Source organism: Aspergillus clavatus, genomic scaffold (genome assembly GCF_000002715.2).
Source record: "Aspergillus clavatus NRRL 1 1099423829791 genomic scaffold, whole genome shotgun sequence".
Taxonomy (NCBI): domain Eukaryota; kingdom Fungi; phylum Ascomycota; class Eurotiomycetes; order Eurotiales; family Aspergillaceae; genus Aspergillus; species Aspergillus clavatus.
In genome coordinates this window covers 1,555,306-1,577,976 of record NW_001517108.1, presented here as the reverse complement: position 1 = coordinate 1,577,976, position 22,671 = coordinate 1,555,306, and the positions used below count along the sequence as shown (strand labels likewise).

At 51.1% G+C, this 22,671-nt stretch overlaps 10 protein-coding genes and 1 non-coding gene across 11 annotated transcripts, besides 12 other annotated features; 5 read left to right on the top strand and 6 right to left on the bottom strand.

Moving 5' to 3' along the window:
* Positions 1–435: 435 nt before the first annotated feature.
* Positions 436–459: a microsatellite.
* Positions 460–660: 201 nt separating this feature from the next.
* Positions 661–710: a microsatellite.
* A 12-nt stretch (positions 711–722) lies between these two features.
* On the top strand, positions 723–2,515 carry ACLA_072900 (putative oxalate decarboxylase; the record flags this gene model as incomplete). The annotated part of the gene is made up of 6 exons (XM_001275681.1): positions 723–1,116; positions 1,279–1,439; positions 1,504–1,571; positions 1,626–1,746; positions 1,815–2,319; positions 2,394–2,515. 6 exons carry the CDS (start codon positions 723–725, stop codon positions 2,513–2,515), a joined length of 1,371 nt encoding a protein of 456 aa, XP_001275682.1.
* Positions 1,452–1,476: a microsatellite.
* Positions 1,453–1,476: a microsatellite.
* Positions 2,516–2,611: 96 nt separating the features above from the next.
* Positions 2,612–3,457, bottom strand: ACLA_072890 (uncharacterized protein; the record flags this gene model as incomplete). Its single annotated transcript, XM_001275680.1, has 2 exons — positions 2,612–2,752; positions 2,849–3,457. The coding sequence occupies 2 exons, from the start codon at positions 3,455–3,457 to the stop codon at positions 2,612–2,614; spliced, it is 750 nt and encodes a 249-aa protein (XP_001275681.1).
* Positions 2,642–2,684: a microsatellite.
* Positions 2,819–2,841: a microsatellite.
* Positions 3,407–3,441: a microsatellite.
* Position 3,458: 1 nt separating the features above from the next.
* Positions 3,459–3,490: a microsatellite.
* Positions 3,491–3,864: 374 nt separating this feature from the next.
* ACLA_072880 lies at positions 3,865–3,977 on the top strand. Its single transcript has one exon. It is a non-coding gene; the product is annotated as a tRNA-Leu (tRNA).
* A 386-nt stretch (positions 3,978–4,363) lies between these two features.
* Positions 4,364–5,229, top strand: ACLA_072870 (putative cell wall glycosyl hydrolase YteR; the record flags this gene model as incomplete). The annotated part of the gene is made up of 4 exons (XM_001275679.1): positions 4,364–4,545; positions 4,583–4,783; positions 4,833–5,112; positions 5,194–5,229. 4 exons carry the CDS (start codon positions 4,364–4,366, stop codon positions 5,227–5,229), a joined length of 699 nt encoding a protein of 232 aa, XP_001275680.1.
* A 540-nt stretch (positions 5,230–5,769) lies between these two features.
* ACLA_072860 (uncharacterized protein) lies at positions 5,770–6,258 on the top strand (the record flags this gene model as incomplete). Its single annotated transcript, XM_001275678.1, has 2 exons — positions 5,770–5,942; positions 5,991–6,258. The coding sequence occupies 2 exons, from the start codon at positions 5,770–5,772 to the stop codon at positions 6,256–6,258; spliced, it is 441 nt and encodes a 146-aa protein (XP_001275679.1).
* Positions 6,259–7,104: 846 nt separating this feature from the next.
* Positions 7,105–7,146: a microsatellite.
* Positions 7,106–7,146: a microsatellite.
* Positions 7,147–8,132: 986 nt separating this feature from the next.
* On the bottom strand, positions 8,133–9,991 carry ACLA_072850 (protein kinase domain-containing protein; the record flags this gene model as incomplete). The annotated part of the gene is made up of 2 exons (XM_001275677.1): positions 8,133–9,077; positions 9,137–9,991. 2 exons carry the CDS (start codon positions 9,989–9,991, stop codon positions 8,133–8,135), a joined length of 1,800 nt encoding a protein of 599 aa, XP_001275678.1.
* Positions 9,992–11,084: 1,093 nt separating this feature from the next.
* Positions 11,085–12,379, bottom strand: ACLA_072840 (uncharacterized protein; the record flags this gene model as incomplete). Its single annotated transcript, XM_001275676.1, has 5 exons — positions 11,085–11,371; positions 11,433–11,517; positions 11,583–11,684; positions 11,741–12,067; positions 12,149–12,379. The coding sequence occupies 5 exons, from the start codon at positions 12,377–12,379 to the stop codon at positions 11,085–11,087; spliced, it is 1,032 nt and encodes a 343-aa protein (XP_001275677.1).
* A 416-nt stretch (positions 12,380–12,795) lies between these two features.
* Positions 12,796–13,035, bottom strand: ACLA_072830 (uncharacterized protein; the record flags this gene model as incomplete). The annotated part of the gene is made up of 1 exon (XM_001275675.1): positions 12,796–13,035. The coding sequence occupies one exon, from the start codon at positions 13,033–13,035 to the stop codon at positions 12,796–12,798; it is 240 nt and encodes a 79-aa protein (XP_001275676.1).
* A 2,851-nt stretch (positions 13,036–15,886) lies between these two features.
* ACLA_072820 (hydrophobin family protein) lies at positions 15,887–16,386 on the bottom strand (the record flags this gene model as incomplete). The annotated part of the gene is made up of 3 exons (XM_001275674.1): positions 15,887–15,922; positions 15,982–16,043; positions 16,104–16,386. 3 exons carry the CDS (start codon positions 16,384–16,386, stop codon positions 15,887–15,889), a joined length of 381 nt encoding a protein of 126 aa, XP_001275675.1.
* A 1,421-nt stretch (positions 16,387–17,807) lies between these two features.
* On the top strand, positions 17,808–19,630 carry ACLA_072810 (eukaryotic translation initiation factor 3 subunit D; the record flags this gene model as incomplete). The annotated part of the gene is made up of 2 exons (XM_001275673.1): positions 17,808–18,015; positions 18,078–19,630. 2 exons carry the CDS (start codon positions 17,808–17,810, stop codon positions 19,628–19,630), a joined length of 1,761 nt encoding a protein of 586 aa, XP_001275674.1.
* Positions 19,582–19,627: a microsatellite.
* Positions 19,631–20,043: 413 nt separating the features above from the next.
* Positions 20,044–20,066: a microsatellite.
* A 122-nt stretch (positions 20,067–20,188) lies between these two features.
* On the bottom strand, positions 20,189–21,511 carry flbB (the record flags this gene model as incomplete). Its single annotated transcript, XM_001275672.1, has 3 exons — positions 20,189–20,639; positions 20,701–21,343; positions 21,412–21,511. The coding sequence occupies 3 exons, from the start codon at positions 21,509–21,511 to the stop codon at positions 20,189–20,191; spliced, it is 1,194 nt and encodes a 397-aa protein (XP_001275673.1).
* Between the last annotated feature and the right edge of the window lie 1,160 nt (positions 21,512–22,671).

The following is a 22,671-nucleotide window of genomic DNA, read 5'->3' as shown; positions in this document are numbered from 1 at the left end:
TAGACTCTAGGCCCTAGGGACTAGGGACTACTGTGTAGGGACTAGGGTGACGGTGAGTGCCGAGTGGCGCTACGGGCTGCGGGCTAAGCCAAGATGGCGTGCAGGTTGCAGCTTAGCGGTCTCTAGTCTCTCCTTATCTGTGATCTAACGAAGGACTCTGTACATACTCGGCTAGTAAAGTAGCCAACCCAACCCCCCCCGGCCCTGCGAGGAAAGAAAGGGATTCTATTTTTGGGTGATGGTTGGGACTTGGGATGCGATCATGCGGGTGCCGTGGTGATGGTGATGGTTGCAGATTGAAGCATTGCTACTACGGGGTTACGGGGGTACGTACGTGTAGCTGTACGTGTGGGCGAAGAAGGTGGGTTTTTCTTTTCTATCTACGGCTTGGGTCTGGACGGTGTTATTCCGGGGAGCGGGTGGTTTTGCTTGTCTGCTGGCTGGCTGGCTGGCTGGCTGTTCTTGCTCTGCTCGTTCTACCGCATCGGACGGGACGGCTGGTTTCATGTCTAGCGGAGTATGCCGTGGATGATGGCTAATTGCGTCGACATTCCTCGACGTCCTACCCGGCCGGTTTATCCGCATGAGGGGGGACGAAGGGGAGGGGGGGAGTTGTAGAGATGGACGTGCATCCATGTGGTTTGTGGTATATATATATAGAGCAGCAGCAGCAACCGTAACGCCAGCACCAGCACCAGCAAAAGCATCAGAGAAAACCCAGAATGCAGCTCATCCATCTCCTCCCCATTCTTCCCTTCATCCACGCCGCCCCCTCCAATCCTCCCCTGCGTGGGTCACCCGATCTCCTGGGCTACTCCTCCTCGTACACCCTCCCCTCTCAAGCCCCCGACATCAAGTTCACCCTCGTCCCGGGCCAAAAAGACGATGTCGACGACGGGGTGTATCTTGATTTCGAGGATGCAGACAATCCGCAGCCCATCAGGGGCGATCGGGGAGGCACAGATCCCGGCCCGAGTATGGTTTGTTCTGTCCAGATAGATCAGACGGATTCTGACCGAGACCCAGGGAACGAGTACTACGACCGGATCAACAGCGATAAGCTGGCTCCCCCTGGTACGGACTCGGGGCAGACCATCAATGCGCAGTGGCCGATGGGTAAGGTTCTCTTCTCTGTCCGAAATGGGCGAAATATGATAGAATGCTGATGTGAGCGAGCAGGGCTCAGTCGGAATAGGTAAGAAGGCATATTGCAATCTGTCGGGATAGGGTAGATTCATATACTGATTACTGACGCTATGATCATCAGGCTTGGAATAGAGAACGCCGGATGGGCCAGACAGGAAAACACCAACGTCATGCCCGATGCGACGCTCATGGCCGGTGTCGACATGCGGCTGGAGCCTGGCGCGTACCGAGAGCTGCATTGGCATGTCGCCGCGGAGTGGTCGTTGGTGCTCAACGGCTCCTGTCGGATCCAGGTAGGCTTTGCCTTTTTTTTTTTTTTTTTTTTTTTTTGCCCATGGAATGCTTGCTAAGGATTAGGCTGTCAACGAGAATGGCGAGACGTTCATCGATGATGTGAAAGAAGGGGATGTGTGGTTCTTCCCGCCGTAGGTCTTCCCAGTCCCACTTGATGGATATGAATCATGCTCATGAGGTGATAGGGGCGTGCCACACTCTATCCAAGCCCTCGACCCGGGTGTCGAGTTCCTCCTCGTCTTCGACGACGGCGACTTCTCCGAAGACAACACCTTTCTCGCCTCTGAAGTCTTCGCGCACAACCCGGTCCGTCCCAATCCTTATCTAAAAGATGAAAACAAAGACATGGCCCCCCCCCAGACTAACACTCGCAGAAATCCGTCCTGGCCAAAAACTTCGGCATCCCCATCACAGCCTTCGAAAACCTCCCTAAGGACGCACTCTACATCTTCCCCGGCACCCCCGCCCCCAAGGACATCGAGGAGCAAAACGTCAGTACGGCCGCAGGTCCCATCCCCCGCGCGCAGAGCTACTCGTACCATTTCTCCGAGCAGCCCGCGCACGAGGTCGCCGGCGGGTCCGTCAAGATCGTCGACCCGGCCACCTTCCCCATCGCGAGCAACTTCTCCGCGGCCGTCGTGACGGTGAAGCCCGGTGGCATGCGCGAGATCCACTGGCACCCGAGCAGCGATGAGTGGACGTTCTTCATCCGCGGCCAGGGCCGCGCGACGCTGTTCTCGGCGCCCAGCACGGCGACGACGTTTGATTACCGGGCGGGTGACGTCGGATACTTTCCGCGCTCGAATAGCCATTATATCGAGAATACGGGGGATGAGGATTTGATGTTTCTGGAGGTATTGCAGGCGGAGAGCTTCACCGGTTTGTCCTCCCCTTTTTTTGTCTCTCCCCCCTTTCTATTTCCTGGCTGGATAGCCGCTAACAAAGTGTGCTAGATATCGCACTCGGACAATGGCTTGCGTCTACGTCGCGGCAGATTGTGGCAGATACGCTGAAGCTGAGCGATGAAGCCCTGGACAAGCTGAAGACGGAGAAACAGTTTGTCGTCGCTGGTTGATGTCATACAAGTTCACATTCATCTCAGTCATGTCATGTCATGTCAATCCATAGCTCTCCCACAGGGAAGTAAAGGCAAAGAGAACAAAGAACCAAATCAAGGCGCATATGCAGGCAGTAACTCCTTCTCATCCTCCGTCTCGCTATCCTCCTCCCTCTCACTCTCCTCCCGCAAAACCTTGTAGTCAAGTATAGGCAGCTTCTTCTCATCCACGACCTGGCCAGCGCCCTTCCCATCCTACCTCAGTATTAGCCACCCACTCCAAGACTCCCAAACCCCAAACAATACAGTAAAAAAACAGAAAAAAGAAAAGAAAAGAAAAAAAACACTTACAATCCTCTCACAAACCACCTCCCCCCCAGGAACCCTCCCTACCAACCTTCCCCCCCTCCACACCCCAAACCGCAACCTCATGCCCACAAAGTCCGTGCCCACAAGCACACACTCGCGCACCTCGCACTGCCGCAGCGCCGCCTTCCGCACCCGACTCCCCTCCACCACCGAATCCTCCACCGTGCTGCGCACCACCGAACCGCCCCGCACCCGGCTGCGCAGCAGCATGCTCCGCGCGAGGGTACTCTGCGCGACGACGCTGGCGCGCAGCTCGCTGCGCCGGGTGCGCGGGGCGTCTGTGAGGGAGGAGTCTGTGGCGACGAGCGAGCGCGCGGGCGAGTTGTGCAGGGTGCTGTTTGTTAGCTTGCAGCGGCGGGTGGAGGAGTTGGTGAGCGTGGTGGTTCTGAGGACGCTGCGTTTGATGCGGAGCGGGGTCGGGGGCGAGGAGAGATCGCGTGCGAGGGTGACGGCGTCGAGGGTGGAGCGGTGGATGCAGTCTGAGGGGTTGAGGTTGGTGAAGGTGCAGTTTGTGGCGGTGGAGCGGGAGATGGTTGGGGAGGTGGTGGAAGTGAAAGTGGTGGTGGTGGTGGTGGGGTGTGGTTTGGTCATTTTGGATGTAGTGGGTGTTTGGAGTAATGGGTGAGCAGCAGCTAGATAGGTTATGATGGATGAATAGATCAGGATGGTGATATAGAGATAGAGAGAATGCTGCTGCCTAGGTGGTGGTGGGTGTTGATGAGAAGTGTATGGACTATGGTGTAGTCCACAGGGGTCTGTGGTGAGAAATCCTCTGATTAGTTGATAAACGCCAATACACGAGCACAGCCCCAACGGGATACGCTGTGTATATCACGTCGTAAGTTAGTATGGTTTTTTAGTATGACCAGACTGTTTTGAACTATAGCATAGAGAGAAATATGCGATCAACACACCATTGAGTGATGCTATTCAGATTTAATATACTACCCATATGATTTGTAACATATATTCAAAATATTGAGCGTATCAACATCCAAGGCAAGATGGCCGAGTTGGTCTAAGGCGTGAGGTTAAGGTCCACCTTAATACCGAGCTCTCTGAGTTTCCTCATCATCGTTTGATGGCGTGGGTTCGAATCCCACTCTTGTCAGTTCTTCTTTTTTTGTTTTGATTTTTTTCGCCCTTTTATCTCAATGTCTTACTTCCTTGCATTTCTCCACATCACCAAGAGTCCAAGACACCAACATTCATTGAGCTTAAAGTCAAGAAGATTTGACAGTTGAACAACGAACACATGAAATAGCGACCATATTTCTCCACTACTCCGTGCATGGCTTGTCGCCAAGATAGTCATTTCCATCCTCCGGTCATTATTTTTCCGTCTGCAACCAGGCTTGGTCGTCTTATCTATGGAGTATGAAGAGATTATATGCAGTCTTTAGCCGATCTTGGTGTTGGAGATATATAACTATAAAGGGGCGGCATGATCACCATTCCCCCACGATAATGCACCATCACACTGCAAAAAAAACCAGCATGTATTCATTCGTGAAACCCACGCTGCTGGTCGCAGCTCTCGTCAGCCTCTCTCAAGCAGCCGATTACACGGACTGGATGGCCTCGTCCTTTATGACCAAGGATGTCACCTTCTTGCGCAACTACGCCAATGGCGTTCTCATACCAGCATCGAACTCGCCTACAATAAACCCCAGAACGATGTCTATCCCACCTTTATCAAGTCGCATATCGACGCAGTTGTCGACGATTGGGAGCCCTGATTGACTCCCCCGGAAACAAAGTCTCGCCCGACGACATTCGCCTCGGGTTGAAGCTCTGGCTCTGGACCGTGACGGGTGAGAGCAAGTACAAGACCGCAGCCGATACTCTCCGTGAGCATCTCAACTCCACCCCGCGCAACAATGCAGGTGGATTTTGGCACCGCAAGCCAACATTCGAGTCATCAAAAGAACTTGCGGCGGTTCAAGTCCCTTGCCGCAACGCTCAGGAAAACCCAGGATAAGTCGGGTGGCTGGTGGCGTACCATGGACAAGCCGTACCCACGCGATCCTCGCAATTATATCGAGAGCAGCGCTACTGCGATGTGCACGTATGGATTCCTCAAAGGGATTCGCAAGGGATCTATCAGAGCAAAGAATTATATGGCTCCAGCGAAGAAGGCGTATAATCTGATGGTAGATAAATACGTTGGGAGGAAGGCTGATGGAACCCTTAACTGGCTTAAAACGGTCGAGGGGGGCAGTCTGGGTAGTAACAGCACATTTGAAGTGAGTCCCCTTCCTTTTTTTTTTTCCTTTTTTAATAACTCCCCCGCAAAATCGATTCTGGCACAATCTGACGGCCGTTAGTATTACATCTTGGTTCCGGTGGTGCAAGACTATTAGGGAGCGGGGCCGTTCATGTATGCTAGCTATGAGATTGAAGCCGCTTCATAGGATGTCAGGGCCAGGAACACGGGATGAGAGACAGCTGGGTGGATAGTGGGCGTTTACCCAAGGAGTAGTAGTCAAGAAGTTGAAGAAATGCAAAACAACTTCCGGAGAGCACTGGAATAATATTAGCAAACCGCACACGTGGGCTGAGTCAAATACAGTCTCATGGTGAAACATGATCCTATCGCGAACCCCTCCAAGATTGGGAGTGGGATCCCAGTGGAGGCTGAGTCGCTGAGAGCCCAGGCTACGATAGCCGACAGAGCCATTGCAATCTAGAGGACGCGGCAATCCCTGTGGCTTGAACCCTTTATCCATGAATGGTCAATGTGACTAGGTTATAATCACTCAAGCCCCCGTCTTGTGGATTCGCATCGATCCTCGTTTCTTGACTCCAGTTCATTCCAGCTGAATGACCGTTTCACTGTTGCATCTACTACTGTCACTTAGTAATATTTCCCATAATCAATTATCAATAAACACTTTCTCACCATGTCTCCTCTCTCCCGTGTCCGTGCCAAAGGCCGGCCGACAACCGACTACGAGCGATGGCTCAATTACAACCCCGACCACGAACTATCCTCACCTCCCAAGTACAATCCAGACCAAAAATACCGCTACGGTGGCTCGCCAGTCGGGTACGCTCCGAATCGTCAGCTGATGTTGTAAGTATATCTATCCTCTGAGGGTTCCTGTCTGCTCACAGACACCAGCAACACCCACCCCAATAGGCCACTACTAAATCCATCGCACCCCCGTCACCCTCGAAGACCATCACACTCGCAAGGCCTCATTCGCGGAATCACCTTCTTCTGTGCCGTTCTAGTGGTCATCGTCGTCATCCGGATGTTTGTGGTCTCATTGATCCGCGCATCTCAGCGCCGCCGAGAGATCGAGCAACAAATCCAGGATACAACCAGACGGCAAGAAGTCCCAGCCATTTACGTGGATAATAACGAGCTTGACGAGCTACAAACATGATTTCGTGATACAACGATGTTGTTGACTTGAATGAACCGATGAGAATTGTGAATGACTGGGAGCCATCCGCCCCGTTCCCAGCGGTGAACAACCCACAACCGAATGTTATTCCTATCCAGAAACAACAACAAAATCTTACCAGGACGCGGAGCACCAGCCTCCTTCCAGACCGGGCTATCAGGCTCGCACGGCGACGCCACAAAACCGGCTAGAAGTCTACCCATCAGGCAACCGAATTCCCAACATCAGCAGGAGTGACATTGGGGGATTGTACCTATCCAGGGCTGCTGGCTGCCTGGGCCCTGGTAACCAACTCCACGCTGTGAAACGATTGGTTGAACCTATCTATTTTAACCCGAGAAAATGCTTGGGCCGAAGCTTATTGGGCTCAAGCCTGCAGTGAGCAATTTGATATGGTTGGTGGCCCGCCGAAATATAGCTGCCTAGTGCCTAGAAGACCCTGCATCTCTTCCATGGAGCACCCGGTACACACATTGCACAGTACACACAGGCCTCGCTTCATATCATCTTATGCGTGAATGTATAGTAGATCACAAAGAAGTTTTGGCGTTAATTACAAATTTTAATATCTCCAATGCTACCGTCTTCAATGAGTGATACCTCTTCGCAATCCTACTTCTAGAAGAGGCTAGGTATGCTATCTTTCCATGTAAAAAGTCTAATCCCCAAAACCAAGACCCTGAACATAGAGGCAAAAAGACAAAACTCAGCCTCGACCCACTCCAACCCTTGAAATGAAGGAAATTGACCAAGATCGTGCCATTGTCGACTCCACAAAGTCTCATGTCGGCCCCAGTTTGCCAGCGGCAATGGAGAGACATTCTGAGAAAGAAAGAAACAAAAGAAGAAAGAAAAAAAGAAAAAAAGTCTAGTTTATTTGCATATATGTTGCTATTCCTGTTCACCATCCGTACTTGAACTCTGGGACTGTGCTCCGTGATGGTTTACTCCGTAGGGTTGGTGGGGTGCGGAGTAGATCTGCTGGGTATGTTCACTGTCGGAGACTCGGAGTACTCTGGTGTGCAGAGTTTGAACTAGGGAGCTAGGATGATATGTACTACTACCTCCGTAGTGATGCCGGGTAAGTCTCACGGATAAGGAGCTTGGTTACGTTGGCTCTGCTGATCTCCTTGTCGCTATCGCCACTGGCTTTGGGTCCATGTTGCAATGGGAACGTCAGTGTGGCAGGCAAGAGGACTGTCGATTGTTTTTGTCTGAAGAAAAACCTGGAAACTCAATGGGATATTCCGTGTGTCCAATAGCTAAGCTGACATTGCGACTCATGCAGCATTGGTGTGACCTATCTTCCGCAACAAATCTGATAGGTTCTACGGAGTAATAGTTACTATCCCATCCTCTCCCTCTATCTGCGTGTCTTCGGTGACCTGCATATCGAATGAACATACGAATATTCCCCGAGGACATGGCTTGCATGCCGAGCCAAACTGTTACATATCAGGTGGTCTTAGGACGAGACTTTATTTCAACATGTCCATTATCTTTCGTGACCATCCAAACCTCTAGTTTCTTCCCAAAACGCCGAACAAGTCAAGAGTAGAGTGGTTAATATATAGAACATGAGAGACCAGTATAACTCATAGACACCCGGGCTGGTACCAAGCCATTTCTTTTTTCCTCACCCACAACTCCAACGCAATCCAACAAGACTTTATCCAGAAAACCATCTAGCATTGTACTATAACATTCATATACACATGTCATCATGTGCACCGCATCATTCGGTAAGGGCATATGTGCTATGCATCCGAAATTAAGATTAACAGAAGTCACAAAGTCACCCCTCGGCAATCTTGCGATCTGCATATCTCACTAAGACGGTCGATCTTGACAATTCACCACGAGGTTGAGGGTCTCTCGGTGGCGTGGACCAGGTAAGACTCGTCCTCGGAAGCTCGATCAACCATGACTGTCAGCTCCTGGTGAATCTGCTGAGAGGTAGCTCGATCTTCTGGATTGATCCGAAGCATTTTTCGCATGACGAGAGATAAAAGATCGTAGAGCATGTCCGAGCATCGCGGATCATTGACTAGGCGGGTCACCCATCTCTTCACCGACGGCCGGACGTCCTCGTAATCGGTGGTATAGAAGTAGTCAGAGCTCAATTCCGGTAATTCAGGATCGAAGCCCTCTTGAGCCCGAAGGTGCCCAAACTCTTTGACCGCCTCATAGCCAAGGGTCATCGAGGTAGCGAACTCCAGAAAAAGACATCCAAGGCTCCAGTTATCCCACTTGCGAGAGATACGAGCGTTGCGAAGTTTGTCAGGAGGCGAATAGGTCTGAGTGCCAGTGACCTTGGTTGGGTCAATGTCTGATGCCGACTCCATGCGATGGAGGCTCGCAAGACCCAGATCCGTGATGCGAAGGATTCCACCTGGGGCATCATCCCCTGAGCTGGAGGCGAACCACAGAATATTCTCGGCCTTGATATCCCCGTGGTGTCCGAAAAGAGGATCTGGTACTGAGTCGTTTGACCGTAGAAATCCGTGAATGAGGGAGAGCGCACCCGCAACCCCTGTCATTTGTTTTAGAGACCACAAGGTTTCTCTCGCATCCGGGTGCATAGAATGCTTCGTCTCCCAGTACTTTCGTAGGTCAACGTCGGCCCAGGGAAAAACCAAATGATATTCACTGCCATGCTTGTATGTGAACAGGAGGTTGGTCAGATGCGAATGGGCTCCGGCAGTTTTCTCTAGCGTGGTGTGCATATCCCGCTCGGCATTGAAGCAGGATGGCTCGGGTAGAATCAGTTTCTTGATCGCTACCACAATCTCCCGGTCCTTTGGAGTACATGAGTCAGTTGTAGTCTATTCGCATAAGGCTTTCAACGCCCACTCACTTGACATTCAACGGGATTCCGAATATTATGATGAGCTGGGTGTATACAGGCCTGATAGACCACACTCCACCCGCCAGAAATTTGCTCGTCTTCTGCATTCGCAGGAGCCATGAAAGGGAGAATTTGCAGCCTGGGAAACTCATAGTGCGCACCCTGCTCAAACACCGGGGCCAGCATGCGCCACTGTTTCTTCACCAACCTTATAATTTCGTCCTCGGCCCAGCCGCTGATGGACATGATATCCCGACCGCCACTCGTTTGTAATATGGGTGGCTCTCTTTCTGCTCTTGGTTTGAGTACAAAGGGCAACTTGGCGTCGGTGATACCCTCGTCCAGGAACCTGCAAATCTGATTTCCCCTCTTCATACTCACCAGAATAGCGAATAATCTCTTGGAACTTTGAACAATTCTCCGAGCTGTCTTTTGAACGAGGCTATGACCCACCATGACCCCCTCTGAAAGGATCTCTTGTACCCTAGCTTCCGTAATGAGCTCATTCAGTTTAGACAACGGAACATAAACCACATGGCCGTTTGTGAGGTGTGGTTCAATTCTCGCCTTGGACAAAGCTGTCTGGAGCTCATCTAAAGCAGATGAAGAGACAGGATATGGCTCACCGGCCTCAATAGACGAAATCTCGGAGGCAGCAAGGGAACTCTCTTGCGGAAGAGAGGGACAGTGAGCTATGCTGTCGTGCTCATCATCCTCGGGTCGAATGATTCGGACTTTGGGAGAGGGACGCTTTGATGAATCGGGGAGGAAACGAACATTTTCACGGGACTGCAGCTGTTTGCGAGGACGAAAGCATTGTAATAGGAGTCGGAAAGGCTTGAGAAGATGATATAATAAGGTCATATCGAATCAAATTTAGAATGACCCTGGAGATTTGGGTTCAAAGCGAGTTATGTGATGAATGTTTTGTTGAACCGCGGAGGTAGTATATGAGAGAGAGATAGTACATGGGCATAGGCTGATAACACACAGACTGGGGAGAGAGAGGGAGACTCGCGCAGAACGCCACCAACCAATGAGAATTTAGAAATATACTAGGAAGGTAGAGAGATTTAAGGGATAATAAAGAGGATGAAAATGAAGAGGAAGAAGAACAAGGGAATAACTCAAAATGAGCGAGTGAGTGAGTAGTGGTGGATAGGTGAAGTACACCAGCCGGTGATTTGAGGCGAAAGCTCGCGTGGAGAAGTCGTTGGTGATCCTCTGTTGGCACTGAACACGAGACAATTATGCTTTATAATAGGATCCCAAGGTGGCTGTGACACTAAACCAAGAGCTAGCTAGCTAACTGTGTTTCTCTGTGGCTGTTGTTGCTCTGGTTGAGCGAACGAGGCTGTGGAAGGCCAAGAGAGGGAGTCAAGTGAACTCGCCGTTGGACTCGGAGGAACCAGTACACAGATATTACGCAGGGACCTATCTAGTCGAGGAGAATGACGGACGGTTTCCCAAAACTTCCTCCATAACGATGCTACTCCGTAGGTTGTCGGATCTAGCATTCACCCGCGCCTTCGCCCAGCCAAGCGGCCAATCGCTTTTATGAGATACGTCGGTGTCATATAATCAAGATACACAAACACCTTGGGGATAGGGGTGGCGCTGGCATCGTCCTGACATACGCAAGCACAGCAGCGGGGAGTCCCTCTAGGTCTGCAGTCTGTACTTCCATTACCTACCTGCTTACTGACTGCAGGGAGCAGTCTCCTGCATTAGCGTCGTTTGGGCCTCAGTCCGTCTCCTCGTGCTGGAGCTGTTGCAATATTAATTATCGTGGATCTCCCATTGAAGTTTTCTTTGCAGTCATTCTTCAGTGTGCGTCGATCAGATGCTCAAGTCAGTGAACTCAGAATAACATCGCAATCTCGGCTGCTCTACAAACTATTTAAATACAAGAGCAGGGAAAGTTTACAAGAAGAGGCTAAGGGAGAGCCATTATTCTCTAGGTGTGGATGGGAGCTGACCGGCGAGACTGAGAGCTTGCAATAGTGGAAAGAGCAATCGAACTCGACCACGAAGGCCCCTCTTCCCCAGCATGTCCATGTCTGTTTCCACTCGCCAGGTTGCTATCATCAAATCTTCTACCCAGCAGTGCCTCAATGACATTATATCGGTCGCATAGCCACCAGGTGAACACGGTTAGAATAGTCAGAGGGATTGCAACCACGGCCAGAATCCATACTTGGCGAGAGATCTGCAGATCTCCCTGGTCGTTGAGGTGCACGAACTCTGTTGAGAAGAAATTCTGCCGAGTATTAGAAAAAGCACTGGATATGCCGAGACTACTCACGTACTGATACTATTGTCGTCGGCAGATACACGAGACCGATGATTGTCAAGACCTTGACCGCTGCCGCATCCCGAGCATTCTGAGCCTGCATCAACACACATTGTCAGTACTGAGTGAGCAAGATACTGAAATGAGGAAGCATGGACAAACCGCCAATTTTACCATCTCTTGGCTTTCGGTACGCGACGCATGTGCGAGCTGGGTTAATGCGGCTGCTTCTTCGTATGCCAGCAGATCTGACAGGTGAAGATACTAGAATGCCGGTTAGAGGACCCATGGCCCTCGATCCAGTTTACTTGATGACTGACCAGCTGCTCCGTCGATCGGACTCGCTCCTTTAGCCATACTGCTCGATCCAGGTACGTCTTAGCTTCTGCTGTATACTCCTCAAATTCTTCGATCTTTTCGTTGCAGGAGCAAGGCGCTGCAGTGCTGCAGCAGACTTGACAATTCTGTTTACAACTCCTTCCAATCCGATTGATTAAGTTGGCCATCGTCTGAAGAATCACCAACATATCTGTGATGTAGTAATCCAGTTGTTTCAGTCGTTGCCGATCTTCCGCGCTGAAAGATATATTGCGAGACTGTCCACCACTGCCTTTCTCAAGAATGTCAAGGGTGAGAACTCGATTGGACTGTAAAATGAAGCCATCAGGTTCTTCTCATGTTCAAAATCATTCTCCCGCGAAGTAACCAATGAAGAAGGGCAAGCGTACTATTTGCCTCGACTCTGCCTCGAGCCACGCCTGGTAGTCCCCCCAGCCCTTGAGGCTGTCTCGGACAAGGCATTCATGGATTAAAAAGTCTGGTCTATCTGCATTAGTCAGACTCACTTTTCCAGAGAAACACTGGGACAGGTCTTCCTCCACCGCACGCGATGGTGCTATCAAGATAAAAACGGACGGCCTGGCTGGCGGCTTTCTGCCATTGCGATTAGGATATATCATTTGGTGATATACGCCGGACTGCCGTATAGACCATGGGCAGACCCCATGCTCTGTCGATGAATTATTTAGTTCCACACGACGAATCACGTACGCCAGCTCTGTTTCAATCAATCAACAGTTCCAGAGTCTCTTCAGAAGAGCAGGGAGCCAACCATCTATTCTCTCTTGCGCAGTCTGCGAACGCTTTGCTCGGAACGGTGGGAACTCATATTCATTCTCCTGGAACTTGATACCGAACGTCAAGGCGCATCTCCAAACGTGGTCGAAAACACCATGGGCTGCTATGAGATACTCGAAAGTTTCATATGAAATATCCAGCGTTGTCCATGATCGAAGATGACGGATTGTATATATACGAGTGCACGCGTTGCTTTCTTGCTGCTATTACAATCTCGCTAGTCAGCTGGAGGCCCCCTTCAGAACAAACGCCCCAGATACTGTACCTCTTCGATTTGGCGTAGTTCCGAAAGAGAACTGATCTTGACGGGCGATCCCAGCTGCACGATCGAACGGTCCTCGGGCTGTTCTGATCTGAAGACCAAGGACAGTTCTAGCTGCGCTCGACCTTCTTGAGCCTTAAAAAGACGGTAACGCTTGGAAATAACCTTATCCCTCAGGTGCAGATCCAGGCGGGGTTCAGTCGTTATGCGAGTCATGATGGGTATGGCAGAGTTCAGGCGGATGGTCTTTTATCACGCTAGTCATCGAGGCTCTGAAGTTCCCAAGCGAATACTTATACTCCTCTACAGCATCGCGAGCTTCGAATCTCTCCGCAACTCTAGACCCTGAGGACGTCTCCTTCAAAGTACTTGAGCCTCTATTGAGGCGCAGGAAGGCCTCTTTCTTTCTTGGTCCTGGCATCGAAATTTTGAGGAGATTATGCTGGCTTATCACACAAGGCTGGCAAGTATGTGCTTGCTCTTTCTTTCTACCCGCTAGTAGGCACAACAGTAATGCTCCCTCCTCATTCTACCTAAAATCCGCCTTAGTCAAAAAGAACAGAGTTCAATGACAGGGATGTACGTCCTATCAGCAGACACCCTCCCAGGATATGTTGGCGCCCATGACTTATTTTCCCTAGCCGCCTGCAGTCTCTAGTGCAGCCACAGTCAGCTCTCATCACACCTGAATCCTGATGTGATAGACCTCCAAAGCCGGAGTTTCTCCCACATGTACTTCTGACTTGTGGAGCAACCAGCAGGTCCAAGTTTTCGAGAAGATTGCGTGTGAATACTGGGTCATCTGCACCTCTAGGGAGCAATCTCATCTACTATGCAAGGACCAGCTCGCTGTTAATCACAGGCGAGAACCCCAGAAAAGGACTACTTTGAAAACATCACCAGGGGTAAGAAATCGATCGCAGAAGTCTATGCCGCCATCATACATCCTCCGAGTCCGAGAGTATTTACAAGATACAAAGACTAGTTTTACAAATTCGTATTTCATTGCCGGAATGATTTGTCGCTGAAAGAAAAATCATGGTCTGAACTTCATTGGAAACCGACAGCTGTTGATTTTGGCCTTTTGCGAAGCGTCAGAAGCATGGCGGCTGAACGGTTTCTGTACTTACATCTATCAAACTTGGTGACCGTACATTCTGATTGTCTAGCAGATAAATCTTATATCGATCCAGCCGCAACTATAGCGGAAAAAAAGTTTGGTTAGCTTTGCATCGACAGCACATCCACAAGAGGGGCATGTCTTTACCTCTACCCGGAAATTCGATTGCCCATATTCTTCCCGGAGCACTTGCACCAGTTTTCTTGGATCCATATATCTCCCCTCGATCACCCGGAAGGGGGTGGAGCTGTATGAATAGCGTCGATTGGTGATACTCATTGTCGTTTAGCACTATCGTATGGAAGACAGAAAAACGTATATAACAAAACCAAAGAGATTCGACTGTGAACTAACTATACGCATAGAAGCCATGGCAGCTTTTGCCTCGATGGGAGGAAAGCATTGCAATTAAATACTCCAAGTTTCAAGAGAACAAGACACATAAACGAGTCATCCCTTCGTCAATCTCGGGCAGCCTGGTTTCATCCCCATTGGACGTAATGCGGCCAGCCTTTCTCCGTTGTTTGTAGACGACCTAAGAGCGCCCTCCCGGTTATCCGGTCGATGTGATAGGGTGCGTGATACACGAGAGGATGTCATCCTAGTCCATCTTAGCCCGCGAAAGAGGTGCACACTGCACAGCCTTGCTGATCGGAAGTGTGGCATGTGACGGGCGAATGGGAACGAACAGACCTCTGTCAAAGCCTTGGGGGCATTGATATAGCATATCCCCATTCGAATCTGCAATAGTCAGATTAAATTGCTCAGCCTCGTCTGGAAGTACCCCGGACTCCCCCCAAAAATCAAGAGATAGACCATGAAAGAAAAGAAAGAAAAAAAGGAGAGAAGAAAACAAAAAACAAAACAAAAAAAACCCTTGAAAGGAGAGCCACTTGGAGGCTCCAGAATCCAACCGGCCTAGTACAACACCCACACCCACGCAAAGGAGTGTACATAAGGCTCAGTACTCCAAAAAGGCTGAATGAGGTGCTGGCCCTGAGATGACCCAACTCACACGGACTTCATAGCCCCTACTGGGGAACCTGGCCCTCAGCAGCGCCAACAGCTTCTTTTCATCGATGTAGCGGTTCGTGAATGACTGTTCGATCATCTTGGGAGGCGAAGGCAAGGGTATAGCTGGCCGGCTGTTCATTCGACTTGACTCGACTCGACTCAGCTGAGGTGGCCATTGTTGTGAATGGTGCTATGGGGTTTTATCATCTCGCCTTGCGTGAGCCGCATCGTTCTTTTTTTTCTTTTTCTTTTGGGGATGATATTTCGATGCCCGAGATTGTGGTGTTTGGGATCCCGGGGGGTGTGTGTTGGCTCATGCTCTGTGCTATACGAGGGACGCCATAAGAGGAGGTTGTGATTGGTGATGCAGAGTGTAGTTGGCAAGTGTGGTCGTGTCTGATATGAGAAGGGTAGGCTGATTGATTGCTCCAACAGTAGTCGGCTGGATGTGTGCATGAGGCTGACGAAGTGGTGGATTTTTTAATGGCTAGCTTGCGGACGGGACGGGATCATGGGAAGGGGCTTTGCTAGGGCATTGATGGGACGTAAGGCTTGTTTGTAGACGGTTTGCTGGGTATGTCCAACACTTGGTGACTAGCATTCCATGAGGTGATCAGAAGATTTCATAGTCATTGCGGGTTTCTAGGCTCGTTCTGTATTACGGGATTCGAAGAGGGTATCTAGATGTCGCTGGTGGGCATATGAATCCATATCAGCATATACGAGATTCGGCCCTTCTCGACGATGTTGTCCATATTGATGCACAGATATTAATTATTATAACCTCTTGCGGACGCAAGATACCCCACTCGAAAGACATAAATACAGTTATACAACAATAAATGAACCTCCTTGCTCGTTTGACCATAACATTATCAGAACAACATCACTGCTGAGACTCTTCAGGCATCGAGAACATGGGAGCCAATAAGTTCAGAGCTTGGAGCAACCAAGAGCAACGGCACCGCCCTGATAGATACTCAGTTAGAACCGAATATCGTATAAGCCGAAATGACCAGAGAACTTACCAAGAGGTTGGCCTCCGTGCAGCACTGAGGAGCAGAGGAGCACTCTGGCGTCCATGCGTGGCCTTCAAAGATGTTTCGTCAGTTTTATTACAGCTATGTCACGGGGTAGGTCTATCACTCACAGAGCAGACCGATCGAGCCAACGATCTCGGCAGCATTGATGCCCAGTCCCAGTAGGATGGGGTCGACGAGAGGATCGAGAGGCGTGGTGAGGGAGCCACAGCACAGGAGAGGATCAATGCACTTCGAAAGATCGGTGGCGGTATCTTGCTCCTCAACGCCCTGGACTTTGTCTGCGATTTCCTCAACCTGGGACTTCAGAGCAGCATTCGTCGCCTCTTCGGTGGGAATGGCGGAGACAACGGTAGCAGCAAGAGCCAGGAGGGAGACAACGGAGAACTTCATCGTGGATGTTGTGCGAGATGGTCCTTGAATAGACTGGTGGTTATCGAGGGTGGTTGAGAGTTGAGTGGAAGGGTGAGCAGTTTGATGTGAATCTCGGGGAGATTCTTGCTCTCTTATATCCCCTTGAAAGACGTAGGCAGATTCTTTCTCGAGGCCTACAGTTCTTGTCGGATGATGAATGGCCCAATGGCATTGTCGTGATTCTTATCTTGAGCACCGTGTTGTTGGACTTGGCCTCGGAATCCAGCACAATCCGGTCGTACGGAGAGGATGGCAACGATAGAACGCATCATTTTCGGATAATCCTGATGGCAAGATCTGCAAACTATAGAGTTCGAGATACGAAACACATATGGATAATGGGGGAGTCACAGGGCATACCAAGAACATTGATGCTACAACCGAGCATCGGGACGTGGGGTGGGAATAGGATAATCTGTCTCCAAGCTGGAAGATCGGCATCAGGAACAGAAACGATCTGGCTAAATTGGGACATGCGTGTCTGTTTTCTGATATTGCTGATCTATCCTTGGAATCCTGGCACAAATCGATAGTTCGCCTGATGTCGTTGGCCAAGAGGGATTCCAGCAACTTGGGTGAGGCATTCTTATCTGTGGATCAGGAACAAAAAGTAACTCGAAGATGATCGACAGCAAGGTGCCGACGATCGATTGCAGATCAGGGGGCTCTCATGATAACGAGTTAACAACAAGAGCTTTATGGGCCAAAGGCATACTTTATAAGGCTCTAGTTGGTGGAACCGGAGGATCTTGGGGGATGATGCTCAAATCTCAATAGTCTCACTGTCTCACATCATATGGGATAGTATGTGGAGATCATTGGGGGAAAGGAAAGAAGAAAATATGGGGTATCAAGCTGCCTGCGATAAGACTCGAGCATCCTGAGTACAGTGGATTGTGTAAGATGACGAGATGAACTATCGATAGAGTCGACATTAACCTGCGAGGCAAAAGTGTAACTTCTAAGGGGGAACTCACGATCATCTGAAGTATGATCCTTATGATCCACCATCAGCATCCTCTGTGTCTTTCACCATAGTTCTCGAGAACTAGATTGGCACTTTTCCTTCATTGATGGAGAATCATTCAATATATATACAAAGCTCCTTAAGATGAACTTGCTTATCACTGTCTAAATACTAATGCTTCAACATGCTGATGGATGGATTTCCTAATTGGGGATATGTGGCGGTGCTTTCCAAAGCGAATGTGGCTCGAGCGCCAAGTCCTCACCAGCCACAGGGACACACAACGCGCAACACAAAAATTCGGGAGCACAAGAATTGTCTCCGCCCGCCAGCGAAACACACCGTCCGCCTTCATCTCCCACCTCCACCCTTTTTTGTCATCACGGTGGTGTTTTTTATCCAAAGGAATTTGTCTTTATATTAATCAGACACCATGGCGCCCGTTTCCATTGCAGACCTCGTGGCTGCCCTCCCCTCGGAGGACTCCTGGGGCCCCGCCACTCCCTCCGACAACATGCTCGAGGGTGTCCCATATGCTCCCTTCTCCAAGGGCGACAAGCTTGGCCGTATGGCTGACTGGACCTCTGATTCCAAGGACCGTGATAGGGCTGGTCGTCAAGCCTACAACCGCAACTACAGAGGTAAGAGATGAGACAATCTGCTAGCATGGTGGAAATTCAGGAAGCTAACAAAGAGAACACAGATCAGCAGGTGTATGGAGCAGGCACCTCCAGCTTGTTCAACGTCCAGGTCGCCGAAGACGAGTCCTCCTTCTCCGTTGTCGACAACACCCGTACTACGACCAAGCGTACTTTTGGTCGCGGAGGTGGCACTGTCTTCCGGGGTCGCGCTCAGCGTGGCGGCGCTGGCCAGAGAGGTGGCCGCGCTGGCTTCCAGAGAGTCGGCGCTGGCCGTGGCCAGGGTGGTGACCGTTATTACGACAACCGCGGTGGTCGTGGCAACCGTGGCCGTCGTTCCGGCTGGAAGGACTATGACAAGCCTCAGAGAACTCGTGAGCCTTCGGTCAACGTCCGTCCCGACTGGACCATGCTGGAGGAGGTTGACTTCAGCCGTCTCTCCAAGCTGAACCTCGAGGCCCCCGAGGGTGAGGATCTCGACTCCTACGGTTTCCTCTACTACTACGACCGCTCCTACGACAAGGCCCCTGTCAAGAACGCCGAGCGCAGACTGCAGGCCTTGGACCGTGCTGCTTACAACGTGACCACCACCCAGGATCCCATCATCCAGGAGCTTGCCGAGAAGAACGAGGCCACCGTCTTCGCCACATCCGACATCCTGTCCATGCTCATGTGCGCTCCCCGCAGTGTATACTCGTGGGATATTGTCATCGTGCACCAGGGCAACAAGATCTACTTCGACAAGCGCGAGGGTGCCTCGATTGACCTGGTTACCGTCAACGAGAACGCCGCCGACGCTCCCCTCGAGGTCACCGACTCCTCCGGCAAGCAGGAGTCGCTCAACACCCCCAGCGCTCTCGCTCTGGAGGCCACCTTCATCAACCACAACTTCGCTCTGCAGACCGTGGTGGAATCGGAGGACTCCAAGGTGGGCTTCAGCCACCCCAACCCCTTCTACAACGCCTCCGAGGAGACCGAGCCCCTGGCTTCCAAGGGCTACAAGTACCGCCGCTTCGACATGTCACTGCAGGAAGACGAGGAGCCCCTCAACCTGATCGTCCGTACCGAGGTCGACGCCGTGATGAAGAACCCCGTCAGCGGCGAGGAGCAGCAGCTAGTCGTCAAGGCGCTTAACGAGTTCGACAGCAAGGCGCCCGGCTCCGGCGGCGCCCTCGACTGGCGCAGCAAGCTCTGGTCGCAGCGCGGTGCCGTCGTCGCCACCGAGATGAAGAACAACAGCATCAAGCTCGCCCGCTGGGCCACCCAGGCCATCCTCGCCAAGGCCGATGCCATGAAGCTCGGCTTCGTCTCGCGCGCCAACCCCCGCTCCGCCGCCGGACACGTTGTCCTCGGCGTCGTCAGCTACAAGCCCCGCGATCTCGCCGCCCAGATGAACCTGAACCTCGGCAACGGCTGGGGTATCGTCCGCACCATCGTCGACCGCATCCAGGCCCTTGACGCCAACGAAGAGGAGGACAAGGTCACCAAGTATGTCCTCATCAAGGACCCCAACCGCCCTGTCCTGCGTCTGTATAGCGTGCCCGCCAACACCTTCGAGGAGGACGATGAGGCCGCCGACGAGCAGGAGGAGAAGGCCACCGAGGAGAGCGAGGAGTAATGCAGTCATGATCGTTATAATGATTTGCTTTTTCGATGGTTCTTTATTTGTTCATATTCTCAAAAAGTCGTTAGATGAGTATGAAGAGTTTCGCTGACAGTCATTTGTTCCATGTGGCGGTTGCTACGGTCTATGTTGGCATTATAACGGCAATTTACTGAATTCGTAGAATAGAGCGCAAGGAGCATGCATCTGCTTTCTTTCCACAAGTACAACCTGCACGTACAGTATTAGGCGGGATTCTACTTCATCCCGCATCCGAAAGAGTGCAAATAGCAGAAAGACAGTAGTCGAATGAAACGAGAACAGAGAGAGGGATATATGGTTGTCCACACACACACAAAGGAAAAGATAAAAGTGGTACAGTAGGACAAGTGAAGCTAAAGAGAGACAGGGGAGGGGGGGGAAAGACGAAAAAAAAAAAAAAAAAAAAAAACAGAGGCAGCCGAGCCCCCGAATCTATATACACCTTCCTCAGTAATGGAAAAAAGAAGACTCCAATGTACTCCCCTACCCTGGCCCCCAACACCACTCAATACCTCACTCTTCGCAAGGCTTCTAGTCATCTGCTGCGAGGGACATTCCTGGCCCCACCCTCGACCCGAGCACACTGCTCAGACAGTCCATGAGCTCAAAGTCTTCGACGACGGCCCCGAAGCCGTAGCAGCGGACCTTAGTGTTGAGCGTGTCGATGATGATCTTGACGTCGTCCTTGGTCAGGTTACGATACATGTCGTGGTTCTTGAGGCACTGCAGCGCCATGATCGGGGTGATTTGGCCCTCTGTGACCAGCTGTCGGCTGAGGTTGAGGAGCGTCGTGAGGTTGGCGTGGGGGAGGTCGTAGGTTTTGTGCGGGTACGTTTGCTCGGCTGTTGTGTTGGCGATGTAGCTGGGTGGCGGGCAGGTGGCCATCAGCGCGTGTCCGGAGAACGGCATATCCTCGTCGTCGGCCTCGGTGATGGAGCGTCGGCAGAGGTAATCTGTGTGTTCGCGGCATGGTCCTTCTAGCCTGTAAAAGGAAGTCAGCATGCTGAACACTCTGAATGATAAGTAGAAGGACTGCAGCATACGTGAGAATGAAGTCGACTTGGAGCTGCGGATCTGTTTCGAAGACTCCCCCTAGGGCCTGGATGGGTTCTATATTGCGAGCAATCGCTGAGAGATCAAGGTTCGCTGGGATGTCGCACGACCCTGCATGGTGAGACTGGGGCGGCGGGGTGATTTCCTGCGAGGGCGAGATCTCGACCCGTTCCATGCCGTTGGCGAGTGGGCTCACATCCGAGGACAGCGTTGAGATCGTTGTTGGTGGCGTGGCGTGGGTATGACTGTTCGAAGTCGGGGCCCCCGTGCCTTGGGATGCCACGCTGCTGCTGGCGAACGGGCTGGACTGCTGGAATCTCGGGCGTTCTGCTCTGCGGCGCTCTAGTTCAGGCTCGTACTGGATCCCGTGCGCCACCAGGATTTCCTTCAGAAATGCATTCTCCTCGTTTACCGCCTGTATCATGTCCCGGTGCTGGACAACGGCTAGATTCGCGGCGGACATTTCCTGCGTAAAGGCCTCTCGTAATCGCGAAACCTCAGTCTCCAGCGACCGGATGTATTGCTCCTTACGTTCACGATGGGTCCGCTGCGCCTGACGATTCAGCTCTTGCCGTCGTGTCATGGCAGGTTTGGCGTCTGGCTTAGGGCCTCGTCGTTTGGCGGGTTGACCATCTAAACAGCGCCATTGTTGATTAACGGTTGCCCTGTGGAGGTCACGAACAAGACGTGGGGATACAAACCTCGGGTGACCTTTTTCTGTCCTGCGAAGAATTGGAAAAAGTTTGCTCCCATTGATGTCGGGGTCTTGATGCTAGTCTGTGATGGAGCGCCTGTATACATGGTTAGTATATGCCAGAAAAGTTCATCACTCCACTCAACACGATCAACAATTTTTTCGAGGTCATCTTATAATATCGCTGAAGTGACAGACCAACGATGCAATGCAATGTCATCTGATGAAAGATTGTCATCGGCCCCTGCATGATCGAGGAATGTAGATCTCTGCTTTTGACAGGATACTCAACAGATGCATGCCATGGGATTTGGAATCAAGCACCGTCGGGACCTTGGAATGTTTATGTTGCGGAGAAAACAATGCAGCAATTGGCCCATATGCGCAGACCACATATTCCCAGCGATCCAAAAACGACAACCCGCCCAGTCCATCATCAGAACATACCCCGTACATGTCCGTGTTCCATGGGGACGACGCCCCCGTTCATTGTAGCCATTGTTCGGTGTCGAGCTGAGGATAATCGAATGCGACCGGCGCGTTCCAGGCAGAACTCCCAGCGGGGAGCAGACAAGCTCCAAGCTTAGAAGAACGATCGAAAGTGAAGTCTCGGGATAGCAAATAACGGCGAAATCCAGGAGCCTCTGCTCCGTTGTTAGTCTTCTGTTTTATGAGGTTGAAAAGTGGATGCTTATGTCGGTCTTCGCACCGGTTGAGTCTCCAGCACCGACAGTAGACGTACGCAGCGGGAGAGCGGATATGTTCCGGGACGTAGCGACGCCGGTGACAGATGGGAAATGACAAGTGCGAAGAATCGAGTTTAATTTAAGGTTTCGACTGGGTATTGATTATTCGAGGATAGCAGACTGATGGTTAGAAAGAGAGAGAGAGAGAGAAGTTGGGGAAAGAATGAAGAATGATGAATGCGAAAGTGGAACAGTGAGCAGTTAGTAACTGAAGTAGAGGCTGGAAGTAAACGAGAACGAGGCAGCAAGAACCACTTTGGCGATGGGCTAAAATGAGAAAGATATACGGATTACGGAGTAGTAATTAAATAATTAGTATAGCTACAGTCTTACACTAATATTAATAGTCCTGGTTGATATCTACTTATTATTAAGGATTGTTGATTTGATATTCCTCTTGGACTATCACTTTTGGCTGCTCAGGAGAAGGGAGAAGCAAGCATGTTCCTCTACACCGATCTCTATGCATTCAAGGCCAGTATGACTGCTCTTTCTCTCCCTTTCGTACGCAGCCTGCATGT